At 37.6% G+C, this 19,664-nt stretch overlaps 1 protein-coding gene across 4 annotated transcripts in view; it reads right to left on the bottom strand.

Annotated features, from left to right (window-relative positions):
• DACH2 (dachshund family transcription factor 2) overlaps positions 1-19,664 on the bottom strand; it is a gene marked incomplete at its 5' end in the record, with an annotated part of 310,111 nt that overhangs the window by 93,759 nt on the left and 196,688 nt on the right. For all 4 annotated transcript variants that reach the window (XM_082322935.1, XM_082322936.1, XM_082322937.1 and 1 more), the window contains one exon: positions 5,046-5,177. In XM_082322935.1, coding sequence (XP_082179061.1) covers positions 5,046-5,177 — 132 coding nt within the window. The remainder of the gene's footprint in view (positions 1-5,045; positions 5,178-19,664) is intronic.

Below are 19,664 nucleotides of genomic sequence, written 5' to 3'. Positions count from 1 at the left end.
TTTATGAGAAAACTGCATGGCAGGTACTGAAGGGAAAAAAGGATAAAAAGATAACACTCTTTTTTTTTTTCTATAAGAGCTTTTTCTCTGATCCTCATATGCCAAAAGCTAGGGTGTTTTTCCTTTCTTTTCTGCCTAACTTAGCTCCTTGTCTGGAAATTAAGCAACAAGACTCTACATACAGAATAACATTTTGACTTCCTAAGGAAATACCGCTGAAACACTTAGTACTGTTTGATATCCCTCTGGGGAAAGCGAAACACATTTATTAAATCACGCATGCTAACTCCAAAAGCCAACAGAAGGAAACAACTGCTTTATTCTTTGCACTGAGGTTTTGTACAAACAGGTACTGTCACGGACTGCTATGCGCTGATCCTTCTTTGCTTATGCAGCTGTGTAACACAGCATCCTTAAAGGATGTTCAGCTAACATCACCAACAGTGTAGTTTGCGATCTATCCTTCATGTTCCAGTCCTATCACATACTTGTACAAATTACCTGCTGCCATGCTATTAAAAAAAAGCTCTGATTTCAAATAAGTTTCAAATTTCCCTAGGCAATTATATGCTAATTTCCAGAATACACTTCACCTAATATTAGCGTTGCATGATGATGAAACAGATGATCTTTCTGAACACTTTTGTGCAACCAGAGAGGTTTGGTTTTGTTTGTCTTATTTCTAGAGAACAACAAAATTGATTACGTGGCTGGGCTTTGAGAGATCTGCACGCGCATCCAGCATACCCGGCTTCAGCTGCCAGCTTCAAACCCTTGATCTTACTCATTTTCCGAAGTGGAATATGAAAGGCCACATCACTCCTGGCACGTATTATCACAGCATGACTCGCCTTAGCTATGGCAACCCTCTGGACTCAAGGCAATCCTCAGGTGTGCGCACTGCCACCAACAAACCAGCTCATCTCCAAGGACTCACATCGAGTAGCCAAAAAGGAGGAACAGGATTATGAAAGACCTATGGCCACTGGGAGTTTGAGATTTTGGAGGGATTAATTTCTCCCGCTTCCAAACACCTATGTCCCCAGCTAGGTGGTTCTCTAAGTTCAACCTTCTTTCCCAGATCCTACAAGAAGATGGAGACAGACACTAAGCCACAAGGAACAGCTAGCACAGATCGGCTGGACTGTAGGGCCAGCAAACCTGTAGTGCCAGATTAAATATGAGATTTTCAACTGCCTGAGAAGTTTGCTTCAACACTTCATATGATGAGTAGGAAGGTGCAAAAAAAATCTCTTTCTCTTCTGCAGAGAGAGTGGAAGGAGGACATTAATGTTCAAATGTATAACAACATTCTTCACAGCACTGTGAACTAATGCATTACTTCAACTAAGAAATACATGCAATGTTGGGGGGGTGGTGGGGTAAATTCCCCCCCCGCCCAGTTTCAGTATTGTCTCTTGCAGTATTTTTTTTTTTTTAATAAGTTAATTAGAATATCCCAGTACTAAACACCACCATTACTGAGATTATTGTGATATCACAAGGAGGAGGTAGGTAGGACCTGATGGCAGAAGCACGCTAGCTGGACTAGAAGCAGGAAAAGAAGTAGCACATTTACTCCCCACTTCCTTAGACACACTTGTAAGATTCAATTCCACACCTGTAGCTTCCTAGAGGACAATATAATATCTGAGAAATTAGTGATCCTGAGAGTTACAGTTCAGATTTTAAACTGACAGCATGAATTCTGGCTTCAGATACAGAAATTCTTTAAAAACTTCCATCATCATAGGTGCACACGCACAGAGAAGGAAACTACAGAAGTGACGTTCCAGGCATTACTAAAGAAGCAAATCCAAAATTATTTCATACTGACTTCAACAGGTACAGACGGGGATTGAAATGAGTATGACAAGACATCCTCACCGCTTTTTTATTATACTTATGGCCTGTATATAATGACACACTTCCAAAAAATCGGGCAATAAAGATTCAGGACTTAATACTGATCAATCACATTTTTAATTCAAAACAAACAACAGCAAAAGAGACTATTCCATTCATCTATCAGACTACAGAAGGAGGAGGAAGGCACACATCCTAATCTGAAATATTTAGTGGTGGTGTACTTTATGCTCGCCAAAGTCAACGTGTAACACTGAGGTAAAAAGCCAACAATCCCTATAGTTGTTTTTTTAAGTAAAACTGCAACCCTTCGAGTCTTTGTTACAGTAAAAAGAAAACAAAAAAAAAAAGAAAAATCAAAGGAAGCAAAAGGTCCCCTCCTCTGTATAACTATATTTCTGATTTGACAGCTACAATTATAATCATTCAGACATCTATTTCCCACAAACTCTCCACAGCCATAACCTTTAGTGATTAATTATAAAGTTCCAGGAGCAACAGTACACAGACTAATTTCCTAAAACAATAAAAGACAGAATTTCTCATTTGGAGCTAAATGAAACACGAACAGGTTGTTATTCATGCTGAAATCTAGATGCAGAGTCATGTTGCAGCCATTACAGAAGCTATTAAACACAACCTCAAATCAAAGAAACTCTAGGTCTCTCTCCTAAAATAAAATGTTTTTCTCACTTATGAGGCTTGTGACTCCTTTGCTCTGCTTCTTTTTACCTCTTCTTAGTAAAAAAAATTTCAAAATTCAATTTTCTTTCTCATTTCGCATCCCCATTTTGGTTTTAATAGTCATTTAAATGGTAAGAGTTTAGAGCAAAACAAACATTTGGTAAAGGTTTCATGCACACAGAACGATCATGGTGTTCTCTCCACAGTGAATCGAAGTTACAAAAGGTATATCAACCTATAAACAAAATGCCCACTCTCTTCATGTCCCTCCTCAGCCTCCAATGAGTCTTCTGTAGTGAATATTTGATAATTCCTCAGTTATTTTGTATAGTGAAATGCACAATTTTTACATTCCCTTCATTTTGGTTTTCCTTTTTGACACATCCGGCTGTACCTGCTTATATGTAAATCTGTAAAAAACAGTCCTCCGATAAAGAGAGAAGCCATGCATTACAAAAATGATCCTAATGCTGGCATTGCAGATCCTAAAAAGAGGGGAAATTGTGATTTCTAACATGATTAGCACGAGTTCTTTTTGTTAAGGACTTATTTCTCTGTCTGCAAGCAACACTGGCACTCAATCCAGCAAATCTGCTCTTGGCAATTTTACTGAATTAGGCAATGAAAAGGGGAAAGAATTGAGAAAAGATCTTTACATAACTGACACCATATCCTTATCCTTGGGCCCCACTGTAACGTCAGCTAAAGTCAGTGGGAATTTTTCCAAATATTTAAATTGGTATTGAGTCAGTTGTAGAACTCATTGAATTGCTAAACCACAGAGAACTTTCATTTAATATGCATACTCTTGACGTATTGTCGAAAGGCTGGTACAATAGTCCCCCATAAAACTTGTCAACGAGGTACCTAAAATAATAATATTAATGTACTGTAGATTCTCCCCATATGAAGTATACAAATTTTGCCATATCGGGTAACGCACCAAACCAGGAACATTCAGATTAGCAAGCTTTTGTACAGCAGCTTTTAAAAGCCCTAATACTAATCCTACATCTTTTCTGCATGAAGCTTCCTTGCTTTTCTGAAGGAATTCTATCTTCAGTCATATTTCTTAGCATTCAGTGAAACTTCATAATTAATTTTGAACTATATACAGGCTATACGTTACACGAACTAAATATGCTTTTTCAGCGCTTTTTTTCCGAGTTCAATGTGCGCTAATTGATTAGGGTCTGAGAGGTGAATAAGAAATACACACCCTACATAACAGAAAGCTGGGGAAGGGTTTGATGCATGAATTAGAAGCCAGATTTCTTCAATACAGATGAGTACACAAAATTAGCAAAAGGCAATACCACTTTTGGAAAGACTGCTTTGTGCATAATTTGTCATGAATTCAAAGTTATTCCTTTAGAAAATGAGTCTAAAACCTCCCAGCTGCTGCTTTATTGGTCTAATAAATTACCATTTCGATGGTACAATGCATATACACTATACACCATCCAAGCAAGCAAACTGTTAGAGCGGCTTCGTCTTTAGAGACGCATGTGTGACTTCAGAGACGTGTGAATGCCGATGGGAGATGCGAATGCAGTGAGGGATCAGACAATGCCTCTGTTCTTGAATTGATAATGAAAAGAAAGGATGCGTGAGTTTCCACGGGTAAGAGTGTATTGTAGGATTGTTTGTGTCAAAAAAAGTGAGTCCAAGTGAACCTGCCCTGATTGTAATAGGTATCTAGCAGCTTTCTGAGACAAAAAGGATCTATCTTATTCTAGGTTCTCTACACTACCCAAGTAAAAATCTCTTCTATTCACCTGAAAAGAACATTAGAATAAACAAAGAAGATACCCTCTTCAGAGAACCCATTTCTGACTTCTGAACCCTATTCTTGTGGAGCTGGGACTCAGGGTGCTTAGTTCAAGTTTACGCTAATGCTTGTAGTGCTATAGACTGAACATGCGTTCAGTGTCAGCGCCTCCTACCCAACGTTATTCCAGCCAGGTAGGCCATAACAAATGCTTATCACACCTCTCCTTCATAGCTGTGGTTTGCAAATATCCATTCAAGGAAAGAACAAAATGCAGAAAAGCCAGAAAGTTGGTGATTTAGCATTCCCTACTTTACCGTTCTCCGGTGAACTGTGGAACTCATTATGAGTTCCAACAACCTGATGTTTTGGAAACTTTCCATCATTTACAGGAAAACTCTAGACTCACTGTATTATTGCCAATAGAGAAGTCTTTTGCTACTACAAATATATTTAGGGAACAGTTTAAAATGTCTGTATTCTAACATAATGAAAACAATCCTTCACTGATATTTTCCCCAAAATTAATGAAGACGGCTGTTAGGAGGAAAACTGGAGGAATACTGGAGGAATAGGTGCAGTAATTTTGATTTGACACCTGGCAGAGCAAAGCTTACAAAACAAAAGAGCACAAGGATTTGAGACAGATTTTTGATTTTGTTTCCCATGCACAGAAAGAGGTGTTGAGAGCTCCGCTACAGCTCACATGCACAGCATTACTTACCTGCATTAGAATTGAGCTCTTCATTTTCTGATTCTGTTCCATTTTGACTTCCACTTCCGTGAAGGCTATTCATTGCCATGAGTTTCATTTTCTGTAACTTCATAGCCTCTGCCATGGCAGCCGCTGTCAGACCTGGAAAAATAGAAATAAATAAAATGCAATATCATACCATACAATACAGCAGTGAAAAATATGAAGAACAAAACAATTCCTTTCAGTGAGAAGAAGTTGCATAAATTCAACACACATTCTCAGTCCAGTTATGTAATGTTATTCTGAATACTATTTTAAAGTCGAGTTATTTCGGTACACCATTCTAAGGGTTTTTTTGTTTCGGTTTGGTTTGGGTTTTTTTTGTTGTTGGTGGTGGTGGTGGTTTTTTTACACATGTATAGCATAAAGAAATATTTATTTAATGGTATACCTTTTGATTATACTTGTACATATAATTTCCTGTCACTTTGGTCATTTTGTCACTTTGATCACTTTCTGCTTCCCTGATTTAGCTGCTACAAAATTTCCAAGTACACTAGTGAGATACAGTATTCCTTAACTTCAACAGCTCAAAGCCAATTAACATGGAACAATCAATGCTGTACTATTATACTACATATCCAAATATCATCTGGTCTTTTTCTGAAGTCTGTGGGTTTGGATTAACATTATTGCTACTGGAAAATATTACATGGGAAATGTTAGAAAAGTACAATATGGGTAATTACAAACTCGATCCCACCTTTAAGAGGCCATTAAGACCAGCATAAATTTACAGAATTAAGGGGGGTTAGTGGTAGAAGATTTTCAAGTGACTGAAAACCAATCCATTTCCAATAGTAAAAGAGAAGAAAGAGACTAGAGAGGCTACAGGTTACCATCATTACCATAATTTTTAAATTATTATTTAGATTCCCAATATCTTATTTTCATAAGAGTAAACTGAAGTTTTATCATTTTGACTCAGTCAGTAAGAGATCAGATCTTCTTCCAGACAGTATCAAATTACTTTTACTCTGGGCAAGATGTGACTGAAAATATCTTACCTGAAGTTCATCTACCTTGCAGGAAAATACAGGGGATAAGGCCACGTACCCAAAAAGACCTCTACAGGTGTAACTGTTTATTCATTCAGTTATGATTAAATGGGTTTACTGTCTTCTTCCCCATATAGTATGACTTGCTTTTGTCATTTGCTAAAAAGCAAGCTAAATGCTTCACATCAGCTATCTTGCAATTGACTCTGCAATAGTTCCACAAAATTCCTGAATTGCCTTTACCAAAAACCCATGATTTTTTGTCGGTGGTGCATGTTGTATCAACCCACAAAGATACCATATATCAACACAATTAAATAATCCACTGTTTCTGCAAAGTACTGCTTACTGAGAGATTAGATACTGATTGAAGTGAACTAATAATTTTCACATACTATAGTGCCACATATCCATAAATTAAAATACTTTCTTTTAAAAGCTGCTATGAATTTGACATTTAGATGAGCTCTGCTGCTCTTACAATAGGCTTCACGAAAGTTCTCATTATTTTAGAATGACTTAAGCAAGCAAGCAAGCAATAGACACCAACTGCATGGAGGAGGAACATGTATTATCACATATGGATACAGGAACTGGGTTAATTCCAGCAAAGATATTCCCGATTAATATCAGTAAGTTGGAGCTGACAGGTTACGAGACGGGAGTTACACAAGCCCTCTGCTCTCCAGGCTCTGTCCTCCTCCTCCTTCCATCCTGCCTAAGAGCCTCTCAGCATTCACAAAACCCAACTGCAGTTACACACTCCGATATTCCCAAAGCACTGATGCCAGATCTAACAAATATTACCTACACTAATTAGGCACTTGTTTTACTGTTTTGTCATTGATACATGAAAAACTATATTGAGTTCATTATTAATATACACTAAATACAAACATATAAAAATAAGTCCAGAAAACATCAACGACAATCTTGTCTTTCAGGTTATTTAATGCAGTCCTCACTTCATACAGAAGATCACTATACCATAACAGTACTCACTTTTTATTTAAACACAATTTTTTTTCTAACACCCTTTAGAGTTCTTGCAAATGCTATAGTTTTGTTTTGTTTTGTGTTTTATCAAGCAGATATAAAATCCTGATGTTTAAACTCCTGTTTTTACAAATTCTCCGGTTCACATCACTCACACTTAATCCATCAAAGAACATATCTTCAATGACAAAACTGTTCACACACTTTCTGGAGAAGATGAAATAGTCTATAAACTTTTCTTCTTGGGAAAGGAAGTGGGATTGTTCTTTGAGTGAATTTCACATTATTTTCAGGAAGCTCAAAAAACAAGCGTCAACACAAGTCTTCTGAGGAACTTACTGTTTCCAACATTTCCAGGCACCTGTGCGATTTGCCTGCCTACCTGCACATCTGCACTTTTCCTCCTTATCCCAACCAGTTCCAAGTTTTAAGGTAAAACTAAAGCATCATTAAAGCATTTTCAGAACTTGTACCCACTCACAGCCTACTTTTTTTTCACTTTAAACTTCTAATCAATTTGCAAAGAATTCACATTTACTTTAAAGGTTACAAAAAATACAGAGTCTGAACACAGAGTTTTTTATCATTTGTAATTACCCAAATACGTATAGATGAACCAACATCCCAGTAAATATTTTCATCTGGCTCAGTATTTATACAGGTTCTTGATGCCGTAAGTGATAAAACTTTACTTTGTTTAAATATACAAAAGAGTAAAGAAACTATTCATAAGGAGATAAACAGGGAATGGAAAGTGAATTCAAACCTTTAGTAAAATGTTCAGTGGAAAGACAAGACAAAAAATTTTCCAGGGCACTGTAAAAAAAAACAAACAAAAACAAAAAAAAACCACACCAACCAACCAACCAAACCAAAAAAACCCACTTACAAACCCAAACCACAAACTTCTACTGAACAGTTGCATCAGAAGCATAACAGAGGCAGAAAGGGTAGCAAGGAACAAACAGAAAAGAATAAACACAGTCCCCAAATCACCACGATACCTACTGCAGAAATTAAAGGTAATTATTGTCAGGCATTTTTGAGCTCCCTAACCAGACACAGCTGCCATAAGGACAACAGCCAAAAAACAGTGATGTATCAGAAATCTATGCTGTGCCATCTGCCACACCAAAGTCACTCCACTTCAGCATCTAAAGTTTAACGAGTAAAGCACAGTCCTAACGCAGAAAGCACTACAGCCTGAAGATCCTGAGCAGTCGGGCATAAACTTGAAACAGATATAGCCAGTACTACCTCTCCGCTCACTATCAGCGAAGTCTTACACTCTCATTCACTTATTCCCCGGTCTATATAACTTCTTTCTTGAATTGTGATAGCAGTAAAAGTCCCAGAATCTGACTGTATGAGGCACTTTAAAAACAGTGTACTAATTCTTCAGCATGTCTGAGAGCTAATAAAATTGAGGTTAAAGCCAATGGTTTCAGCATTGAGGGTGTGCTACTGATTGAAATGATGGAAGAAAATGTACAGCAAATCACCCATTGGCATAATCTTCAATTAAGGCTACTGCCGTGGCTAACGTTACTGAAGCTACTATTTAATTTAACTATTAATAAAACTCCTTTCTATAATTGACTCAGCTCCGGCTGGCTGTAGCAAAGAGGGCTATTCTTCAACTGACTTATCTAAAGATCTACAAAGAACTGAAGAATCATTTCCATCCTCTCGGATAAATCATTATCAGCAGCAGAATCTCACTTAGAGTACCTCAGTTTGAAAAATGTACTTGAGAACTGCTGTAGCGTATACATCTATCCCTCTACTTTCACCTTAAAAAAAAGATCACTAAGAAACGCGACATGCTGGATTACATACTTCAAAGCTTCCGTTTTTTCCTCTCCATTTACACTTTAAATTTCCCTTCCTTCGGTTATCTTCTGCCAGCTGTGATTAATCACTAAACACCCAGGAAATAAACTACGCACTGCTTATTATCAAACATGTACAACCTTTACAATACTAACAACAACAACTAGAAAAAAGAATGAGTCTTGTCACAGTTGCAATGATTTGTTTTCAAAACTGCTCGCAGCCACGTGGCCAGCGGAGCTAGTCCTGCTAACACTAGCCCACAACCCACCAGCCGCCTTGGCAAAGACAGCAGCTCCTTGAAGGGCTGGTGGGGATCTTTAAGAGAGACACATCAGTGCTAACGCAGAAATCTCGGAGCCGTGTTCTGGGTCAGCTCTCTGTATATGAATCTTGATTACAATTGCAGAACAGATTGCGATGGTGTGTGCTCAGGTACACCTGCATCGTGCATATGGCAAAACAACCAACTGCCATTAGTAATCTTCATTCCGCAATTTCAGTTTTGTCAGGACACTGTGTACTCTCCCGTTGACAAGTCTGCATAACTCTGCTGTACAACACACAAATTTAGCCCTGAAATAACCCTTCAAGGACACGCAAACCAGCACACTTTATGCTCAGGTTGCACTGAAGTAAAATCCTGCAATTGTATCCTGAGCCACAGTTAAAAGCACCAAACAGTTTTCAAATTAAGGTTTTTGATCCAAATGAGGATCATACTCGGCTTACTCAACACGGCACGCCACATTGCTCTGGGGAAGGCCCGCTGCCTGTGGGGCACTGGAGAGGGAGCAGACCTGAATGTACCGAGAGGCTTGGTTGCTTCTGTGAGGGCTGGACCCACCGAACACGTCCTCTGCTCCTAAAGCCCAAGTACCTGTAGTACTTGAGGGTGTGAAGACCAGAGAGGTTTCTCCATTCCTTGTCTGCATCCTATTAAAGCTAGTGGTTAACTGTTTACTCAAACATCCCCTACATAGACAAAAAGACTACTGAAGGTTATTCCTCTGTGAAGAATGAGGAATTATTTCAACAACAAAAAAAAAAAAAACCAAGAAACAAAAAAGGCATTTTTACTGCTTGGCCCGAAGACCACAACTCCAATGTCGTTTGTAGCGTGTCCCTCTCAGGGCCAGCATCCCACACCGCTTCCCTGAGCACCGGGCAACACGGGGACGGAGTCTCTTGCCTGGAGGAAGCATCACAATTTACTGATTAGCAAATTCCTTCTTGGAGACATAAGAACCCAAAACTCGATTACGCTCCCGTACTGAGGTACCTAGGATGTCTTGCATGCAAGTGAATCCTCCATGTTTAACTAATGTCCAGTCATTGAAAATTCGATTTTGATGGTGAGTACAAGGACTGTGAGTATTTTAAGGTGACCCTGAGTATCCGCTAATCTTGTACTCCAGCTACAGCTATTTTTTTCAGTTCCCTAATTAGTTAGACTGTGCCCCTCCTTCATATTAGTTTGAAAGCTTTTCTGTCAAAACTGTGAACAAGTAAATTAACTAAAGGAGAACTATGAGTAATCAAATCTTGAGGTTTGCAATTAATTAAATGAAACGGTGAGTCAGTGAACTGAAGAATGGTCTTATATTAAAACAAAACACTTAATTAAATTAACAGTCAACACATTGCAATTAATAATATTCAAAAGGAAAAATGAAAACTAGCTTAGCCTTGCCATATTATTTCAGTCTAACAGTCAAGCATTGTGCATCGGCTTGTTTGTTATTTGCATTCAAAGCTGCTATGGGTCAAGTATGATGTGCTAAAACAGGAATAATGAAACATCTGGTAGTATGAAATGTTAATATGAGATACCATATTGCAAACAGTGAAAACAATTCTGAAACATCCAATAAATTAGGTCTTGGAAGACTGAAAAGGATATGCTTTCTTTCCCATTTTCTTCAATAAGGAAATTAATAAAAATAACTTCATATAATGTACTTTATGTTTCCAGAATGCTTGCAAGAATTTACTAATTGATTTAAACATTCACATTAGAAAGCTTCTCTGTAGCTGAAATGAATCATCCTTGTTTAGTGATAAACAGGTAGGTAAAACCCAGCTACTATGAACATGAAGGACAGTGAAACCAAATTCTTGAAGAAGAACATTAAAATGACCGAAGTGTTAGAGCAGTTTGGAGAGAGGTCCAAACACATAAGCCTTATTATTGCAGATTTTTTCCATTTCTGTAAACTGGCTCAACTAGAAACTGTAGGACAGTTTTAGCTCTAGTGCATGTTCTGTTTTCAATGGCTGTTCAAAGATATCCTGGCTACCATTTCGGATAGGTCATAATAATCCATCAACGTGAAACATTTGAGGGACTGTAAGGAAAGAACTCAGTGAGTAATTGGCCACTGCAGGCAGAGGATGGGATTTCAGCGTCAGCGCCGTAGCGCAAAGCTTTATCATGGGCTGAGTTGTGCGAGTATTCACCCCAGGCCCTGGGAGGACACTTTGGAGGCCAGACTGGAATCCATGCTACATCCATTTGACATTGCCAAGCTGAAGTGTAGTCAATAGCCACGAAATGTATTACAACAGTTGAGTTTCTTTCATCTGTTCCGATACCTGCAGCCAGTTGTTCTGATACTACGATCGTATTTTAAAAATATGTTCTTCTCTCCCATTCTGCAACAGGAAAGCACCCCAAACAACAGCAAAAATTGATTGTTAGAGTAGAAAATTTGGAAGTATTTATACAGTATTTAGTCCGCTACATGTTCAAAGTGAAAGAGAAAATAAAGACTAATTCTCTAAACATGTTCAGTTAATGAAACTTTAGAGACTACTGAAGATCATCCTTGGTAAAACATTTCAGAAAATAGTTAAAATTTTTGAGTGGCCTAATTTTTAAACACCACCACTTTAAAATGTGAAGAAACTATACTATGGCAAAAGAACCTTATTGAGGGAGAAAAAACCGCAAACAAATGTTAAGCATATTTGTCAGGAATTGTGAGAAATTCATCTTCCACAGAGAAGCTCCAGTCAGCTCACTGCTGCAGTGAACTGTCACGCAGCCTGTACTTGAGAGACCTCATTCTTTGCCTTTGTGCAGCCCCTGAATATTCCCGACATGGCTTCCACTTCTGCAGCAGATAGATAGGGACAGACCTACAGATAGGTCTCTTCATCATACAACCTCGCTTCCCCCACAGGTCAATCGATTCTCTATCATCAACCGAGCAGTTAGGCTGGGGAAAAAAAACGTACGTGATAATGTAATTTAAAGACTTTGCCAAATGCTCAAGGGATCAGAATTAGGCTGCACAAATGTTTCTGAATTTTTGACGGCTTGATTTCGCAATCCTAGTAATTTTTGTTTAACACAGTGTGTTTGCTCACCTTATTTTAATTCTAAAATATAATTTCATGCAAAAGTTCACATGAGCATAAACAAGATTAAAACCTTTACACGCCAAAACATCCCTGCCACTCCATGGAATAATTCACAGAAGTAACAGGTTATCATTCTCTAATTTCACACGTATTTAGGCAGTAGCAAAAGTCCTGATACTTAAAAATGTGGGTGTTCACTTTAAAATATGGGCAGAGTTTGCTTTCCAGATGCTTTCATCCCATGTCTGCCTCTACTCTTTAGGCTTCTCACCCCCATTATAACCTCTGCGTTTTGTATAGCCTAACGTGATCCTCCCTGATACCCACCTGAAAGATTGGAAACATTTTTAACGTTAACATCTTCCATCAAGTCTCTGTACCTGAGATATTTCATAGCCTTGACCCACACGAAGATACGATGACCCAAGACCTGTCAGATTTCTGGTCTAAACCCAAGGGGCTCAGTTCGAAGTATAGAGAATTTTAATCCAAAATTTGTGCTTAAACTTATGTTAACATGACCACTCATGTTCAAGCTGATACACAGCAATACCCAACTACGTATTTTGCAGATGACTTATATCCAAAAAGGTAGCCAGGATCTTACGTCAAACAAAATGGCAGCTTACCTTATTGGAGGGAAACAGAAAAATCAGAACTACAAAGAGCACTAAGAGGGTTACCTTACTTTTTTTTCCTTCATTCTTACAGCATGTCTCATGAGAATTGATTAATTTTGTGACATTTTCTGCTCTTTTTTACAATCTATGCCATGAGAATGATTTGTCAAGTCTGTAATGCGTAATACTTTTAGTATGCTGCACTACTGTGACCTTTACCTTCTTCTGTATATTTGATTGACTGACCACCCCACTTTTGATCTACAAGTTTCAGAAGATGGAAGCATACAGGAGACAGACACGTCAGCCACTGAATTATTGTTAAAAAGATCACAATCACTTTATACAAATAATTTATACGTTCTTCTGTGCATATCTAATGCAATTTTAGTCATGTCATTGAAAATTTTCAACATAAAATGAAAACTCTTACACTATGTGGTGTACTTAAAAAGTGTTTTCATACATCAAAAGAGTGACAAATTCATGCATTAGGACTCAGATTTCAGTAAGGATGAGACAAGTTGGACTAACGCTCATAATCATCCAAATTCTCAAACTATCTGCTTATGCTTTCATAATGCTGTCATAGAATAAAGATTACAATTCTTTGAGATAAGGACTTGAAAAATTATAAACTAAACCAGAAACATGTTAAAATACCTCCCTGAGAGCAACATATAAAATAAATTCCATTTATAGGAACAAAATGTTAACTCCAGAGTGCTAAATATTCAGAGGCCACCAGAAAGAAGACAAAGGTGGTTGTCAGCAGCCCCAAAAGGAAAACGGACCTTTGACACAGGCCTCACAACCTGCGGAGCAGGAATGCTTCGGTAACTTCAGTAATTCTTTCAGTATCAAGGCACGTAAGGGTATTGGCACGCACTGGCACCTGGCCAGTGCTCTGCACTGTCATCGAGCGACGTCGCCCCGGTGGGCAGAGTCAGATTCAGAACGACCTGGACTGCCCAACGGCCTGGAAAGCTCACGCACAGCCAGGGCCCTGGATGCACTAACAGGGCTTAACGGCCACCTCCTCCTGGGCTTCAGAGCTCAGTGCGTTTCCTTCTGATCGCAGGACTTGGTCATCCATTTTAAGATACATTTGGGTTCATGGGAACCTAAAATTATGTTATAAATACCTTTAAACCTAATAGCCCTCATATTCACCATGGACATTCTGTAACTTCTCTATCATCATAGAAGTCTGTCATGGTGCATGTGCTGCCATCTGAAATTAGAATTATCTGTTGTTACTTTTTTCTCCACATTTATTCCTTTCCTATTAAATTAATTTCTGTGGGTTTAAAGCACTTGTCCATAAGCAGTAATGATGGGGAAATAGCTGAAGTTTTTGGAGGTCCTTTCAGTTAAGTACCAAAAAGTCTGAAAGCTTATCTGGAGCTGGCACAAATCTCTTGAGTTCGTACAATTAATTGGGCTGGAAGGTCTTCTGAGAATAAGGATATCTTTGTGAGTGATTTCAAGCTAGTTCCTACTTGTGATTCGAAAATACCATACAAATTTTTTTTTTGGTATCAGATGGCACAGCTCAGCTATGTCCCAACTGTCTCAAATCACAATTTAAAAAATGTTATACTTCAAGGTTTTTAAGTGAATACCAAGTTCCAAAAATTCATTGTACTACAGTATTTCAGATGGAACCTCAATATACTGTCAAGATCAGCATTGCTGTTAGAGACTGCATTGCTAAAATATTACCCCTGCTAGCCGCTGTTCACTTCAGCTGGACCAGCCTGAGCCGGGCTACGGGCTTTCGAGGATCGTACTGCGCAGATCCCTTACCCAACACCTCCTAGAAGCTGAAGTATTAAAGGGGAGAAATGTTACTCCAGTCTTTCCTCAGATGTTTTCATTGAACTGAAACCAAGCAAATAATAATTTCACATTATTACTCACCAAGCTACAAAGAGCAGCAGTGAGCTCCCTCTTTACTCAACACTGCAACCCGCACCATAGAAACTTTGCTTGCGAATAAACAGCAGAAATGCTGTAAACATGGCTCCTCTGCTTACACACCTTTGTCGAATCATCCCCTACACGGTATTTCTTCCACATAAGCAATTTTTCAAGACCTCTGCCAGAATAGAAACTAAATGCTATGATAACACAGCTCTCAGTTACTTCAGGCTGAGAAATTTGTGGCCAGTTCATAAAAAACACAAAAATATTATGCTTACTTGAAGCACAATGACCTAAGCAATGAACAGAGGGAGCCCAAGCACTCCTCTCCAAATGGCATTTAATTAACGCAACCTCAAAAGATGCAAGTTCGAAAGCGGCATCACTTAAGCACATAAATTCATGGCATATTCTTCTGAGACCTATAACAACTTTCCAATTCTGGCTGTTGAAGGAAAGCAAAGTAGTAGCGCTTTAAGATCATTTGAAACACCACAGCTTATTCACAGTGACAAGTATTTTTGGATAGTATGAGGGTAGACTAGTAAAGCAATAATGTCTCTGGCAAGAAAGGAAAACAGTTCAGTGACAATTTGGGAAATCAGTGACACAGGCTCCAAGCAGATCTCCAGCTTTAAGGTAGAACCTACCACATTTGCAATTACTATCAATTTGACAAAAGTTGTACAACGCAATGCAGAAACATGACTTAAATTTTCTTGGAATAGCTGATTCATAATTTACCCAAATGAATTTTCCATTAGTTTTTCAATGTAAAATAAAGTAACGCGTGGGGGAGCAAGGACTAGACTCTAGGTGTCTACCTCCTCAAATGAAGACTTTATCTACTGTTGCATTACGATCTCTTTCTCTAAACACTTTGGCATAACAAAACCCGTTGGGTTTTTTTTCTTTTTTAAATTCAGGGAGTGGAAAACGACATCCATCTCAGTTATAAGCTGACGCTTCGCACAGTCATCAAGAACGCAGCTTTTGCCACAAAGTCCCTTTCACCAGTATTGATTACGTTAAGTAGGATTCTGTGGCGAGTTGGCATTAGTGCTGTGTCATGGCATATCCATGCCATGTATTTCTTCTTTCTAAGAAAATGAGATATTTTAGATTAGTTTATTTTTATTTCAGCAGGGTTTGGACAGCAATCCAATTGGTCATATTTGGGAAAGGACAAGCTTCCATGCAACTTTCCAGTAAATTTCTGTGAGGCAAGAACAACCACGTCAGGCAGCGAATGCTGCCCAAACACTTCCTCGGGTCACAGCTGAGCTGCTCCTTTGGGCCCCTTCTGCAAATAGGTGATGGATATATGAATTTCTAATACTGCAAAGGAGAAAAGAGAAGGCAGCCCACAGGCTGGAGAAAACAGATTTAACTTCTAGCTATGTTTAGACCACAGGTAGAAAACCACAGAGAGCTGTATTTCCCTCTGGGGCGTAAATTAATGACTATTGATCACGCAACCAGAGAGTGTATGGAAGATGGTTACAGAGGAGGGTGTACCTTAACTTTTTCTTTTTTTTTTAAGCATTTTGTACTTCTGATTGTTCTGATATCTCTGTTTTTAAGTTACTCTCATATAGTTTTATTGAAGCTTATTCATGCACATTTACTTACACAAATAACACAGAAGACAAATAATTTAGTCCCAATACGTTAATATCGTCTTTGTTTATGAAGTTAGGCCAGAAAAGCTACTTCTGTTTTATGCTATGCAAGGTAAATAACATTTTTCAAAGCTGAGACACTGATTGGAAGCTTATTTTCTGTTTCCAGGTGGTAAATAAAAATAACATGTAGAAGATGAACTACACCATTTTTAAAATCTTACAGGATGCATCTCTACTCATTGGTCAAGCTGAATTAACTTGCAGCCTCCAAGCCAAATGCAGGCTCAAGAAGGAGAGGAATAATTTAGTCAGTGAACTGAAACACTCAGTAATCTAAAATTATGCAAATATTCTCTTTGCCCTTGCAAATCTTTACAGATAAACTCTACTGGTCTTTACTCCTGAGTTTGCATCAGTATAGCAGTTTCATTTCTTCTAAAACTATGGAAACAAACATTTCTAGCTTAGGTTTTGTGCAACTACTGCAGTAGTCAAAGTACATCCAGATCTTAAAAAGAGATGCTCACATTTTTTAAAATTCATTAAATTTACTTTAAAAATAAAAAATATATTTAATATAAATGATGTCCAAGGTGTATTGAAAATTTTTTTAGCCAATTCAGAAAAATATTGCAGGTATCTATTAATCTTGCTTTTCCAGAAGTCTACATTACATGAGTAACCCCCTGCAAGCATTCCCTTTAAAATTATTCCACTTTGCAGTCCTCAGCCTTTTCCCAATATTCATATTGTACTTGTTGCAGCTATCTTTTTAGAGCTGAGAGGTTTAAGTCTACTTTAAGGCTTTTTCCCACATTGATGGATTGAGTATCATATATTATTATAAACTTATCTAGGTAATATTCCAATGTGTTTCCAGTAAGCATTTAACTCTGGTTTTAGAAGTTTAACATGTGATACATCTGTCAATTTAATAGTTTATTAAAAAGACGTTCTGTTTCTTTGATAGATATTGCTTTTAAATAAATATTTTCAGCATTTATCTACTATATCCTTTAACTGAGATTTCCCTAACAGTGGCACTACATTGACAAGGGTAGGCTTAACAGGATGGTTATTGTGGCTTAATTAATAATTGACCAGTTCACTACGTTAAATATAAATCTTAACTGTAATTTTATTCCTCTATATAGTTTTAGGAACTGGTACATATTTAAAAAAGACCTACTCGCTTCACTTAAGCTGAGAAGTGAATTTGAGACAGTTAGGCTGCCCTAATGTGTAGGAACTTACAGATGACCAAGAAACATCTTTGTAATTCTGTTCAGGAAATAAAGGATGCAATATCCACAATCCCATCTGTCCTTATTTCTCTCAAAAAGCCACTAAACTGCTCATACTTGAGAAGAAAATTAACCTTTTTACTGATTAATCACTAGGCAGCTTTGACTGGTGAAGAGAAAATTGTATTACAAATGAACAGCTACCTGTTATCAAATTACAAGGCGTTTTCATCAAAGGACCAAAAAATGCAGCACATTGACCAGTTAACATGTTTCCACTGACCTGGGGGGATTTTTCCAGTTAACAGCTCCTGAATAATGCTTCCTTTTGATTCTTGTCTCTGACACAAAAATGATTGTCCCATTTAAGCACTGTTCTATCACATACATCAGAGAATCCTATTTACTCACACGCTACTGGAACATTAAAACACAATAGTGTGATTGTCTCTGGAAGAAAATTTTCAAGATTGACTTTTTTTCTTTTTTGTAAAAAAGGGAGCAAGATCAAAAGCTAACTTTAATAGATGTTTGACTAAGGTCATACTCCTAGGAAATGGAACACTGAAGATGAAAGAGAACAAATAGATTTGGCTTTTGATCTCAGCCAAATGCATTTGGCATTGTTTAGCTTTTATAAAATCCTTCAACTTTAGGCCATATCATGACTAAAATGAATTGGTTGAAGTCTCGAGGTTTTAATAGTTCAGTAAGACTTTAACATGTAGCAACATTTAGAAAAACTTCTTTCTTAAGTATTTGGCTAAGATTTTTTTCTTACTGGAATGAAGGCAGGTCAAACCTGACTGTTGTTGCTAATGCTAAATATGTATAAACAATTTTAAGAACACATTATCTAATATGATCTATCTAAGAATATCTAACCATAGGCAAATTTAAGAGTTATTACCCACTAGTGCTGTTAAATCACGACCACTGGTACTCCTAGCAAGAAGTTTTAGGGGAAAATGCAGAGCACTGAGAAAAGATATTGGAATTATTCAAATAAAACAAGTAACTATCCCTAGCCAAGAGTGCGTCTCAGATCCTTTTACCAAATTATTTCACAGTCCTAATCCTCCTAAAAAGTATTGTGGACATCCAAATTTGTAAACTAAATGTAGTAAGGGAGGAATGGATTACAACCTACAAACTATTACTTTCAAATTCTTCAGTAATAATAGTGTTTCCTAACTGAAGACAACTTGCTTAAATAAGGAAAAAGATGAGCCAACGTTCATTAAAGCAATATGCTTAAATTATTACTATTGTTAGAAAAAATTAATTATCGTTCCCATTAGAAGCACCGCAAAAACCTATAAACCACTTAGTAGGCTACACAGTCAAAATGTACAAAGGAGTTTCACCAGCCCAGGCAGCTCAGCCCTCTGACAAACACCAGCGCCGGCAGGAAACGCCCCAGCCCCGCGCTTCAAATGGCCTTTTTCAAGTTTTGATAACAATTAATGATTTATACCACAAAATATATTACAATAGATAATACTGTACCTGTTTTATGCAAACATTTAGCCTTAGGAAGTACACAGAAATTATACACAAGGGAAGACTTCCTGATCTTACTTTCAAATTATTATATTACTATATTATAAAGAACTGATAAAAAGCTGAGAAATTCCAAAGACATGGGGTCAGGAATTTATCATCATTAAAGGAGACATATCTGACCACAAACCCTAAAAGTAAGCTAGGGAAGGAAGAGGTGATTTCCCATATACTTCTCCACTCATCACAATATCTTTCTCAAGGGCCACTTAAAACAAAACAAAAAGGCACAAGAAGCCTCAGCCATTTGCTCTCCACCATCTAGCCACAAATTAACCACACAAAGCAATAATTCATTCATTCCTTCTTTATACTGTTTATCTCTTAAAAAGGGAAAAAATATCACAGGCTTCTCCCCGTTTTTTTAAAAAAGGACATGGTTTATTACTTCTTTTTATATTATTTATTACTTTAT

Source organism: Platalea leucorodia, assembly GCF_965183815.1.
Source record: "Platalea leucorodia genome assembly, chromosome: 10".
Classification (NCBI taxonomy): domain Eukaryota; kingdom Metazoa; phylum Chordata; class Aves; order Pelecaniformes; family Threskiornithidae; genus Platalea; species Platalea leucorodia.
This window is presented reverse-complemented; position numbering and strand designations above follow the sequence as displayed.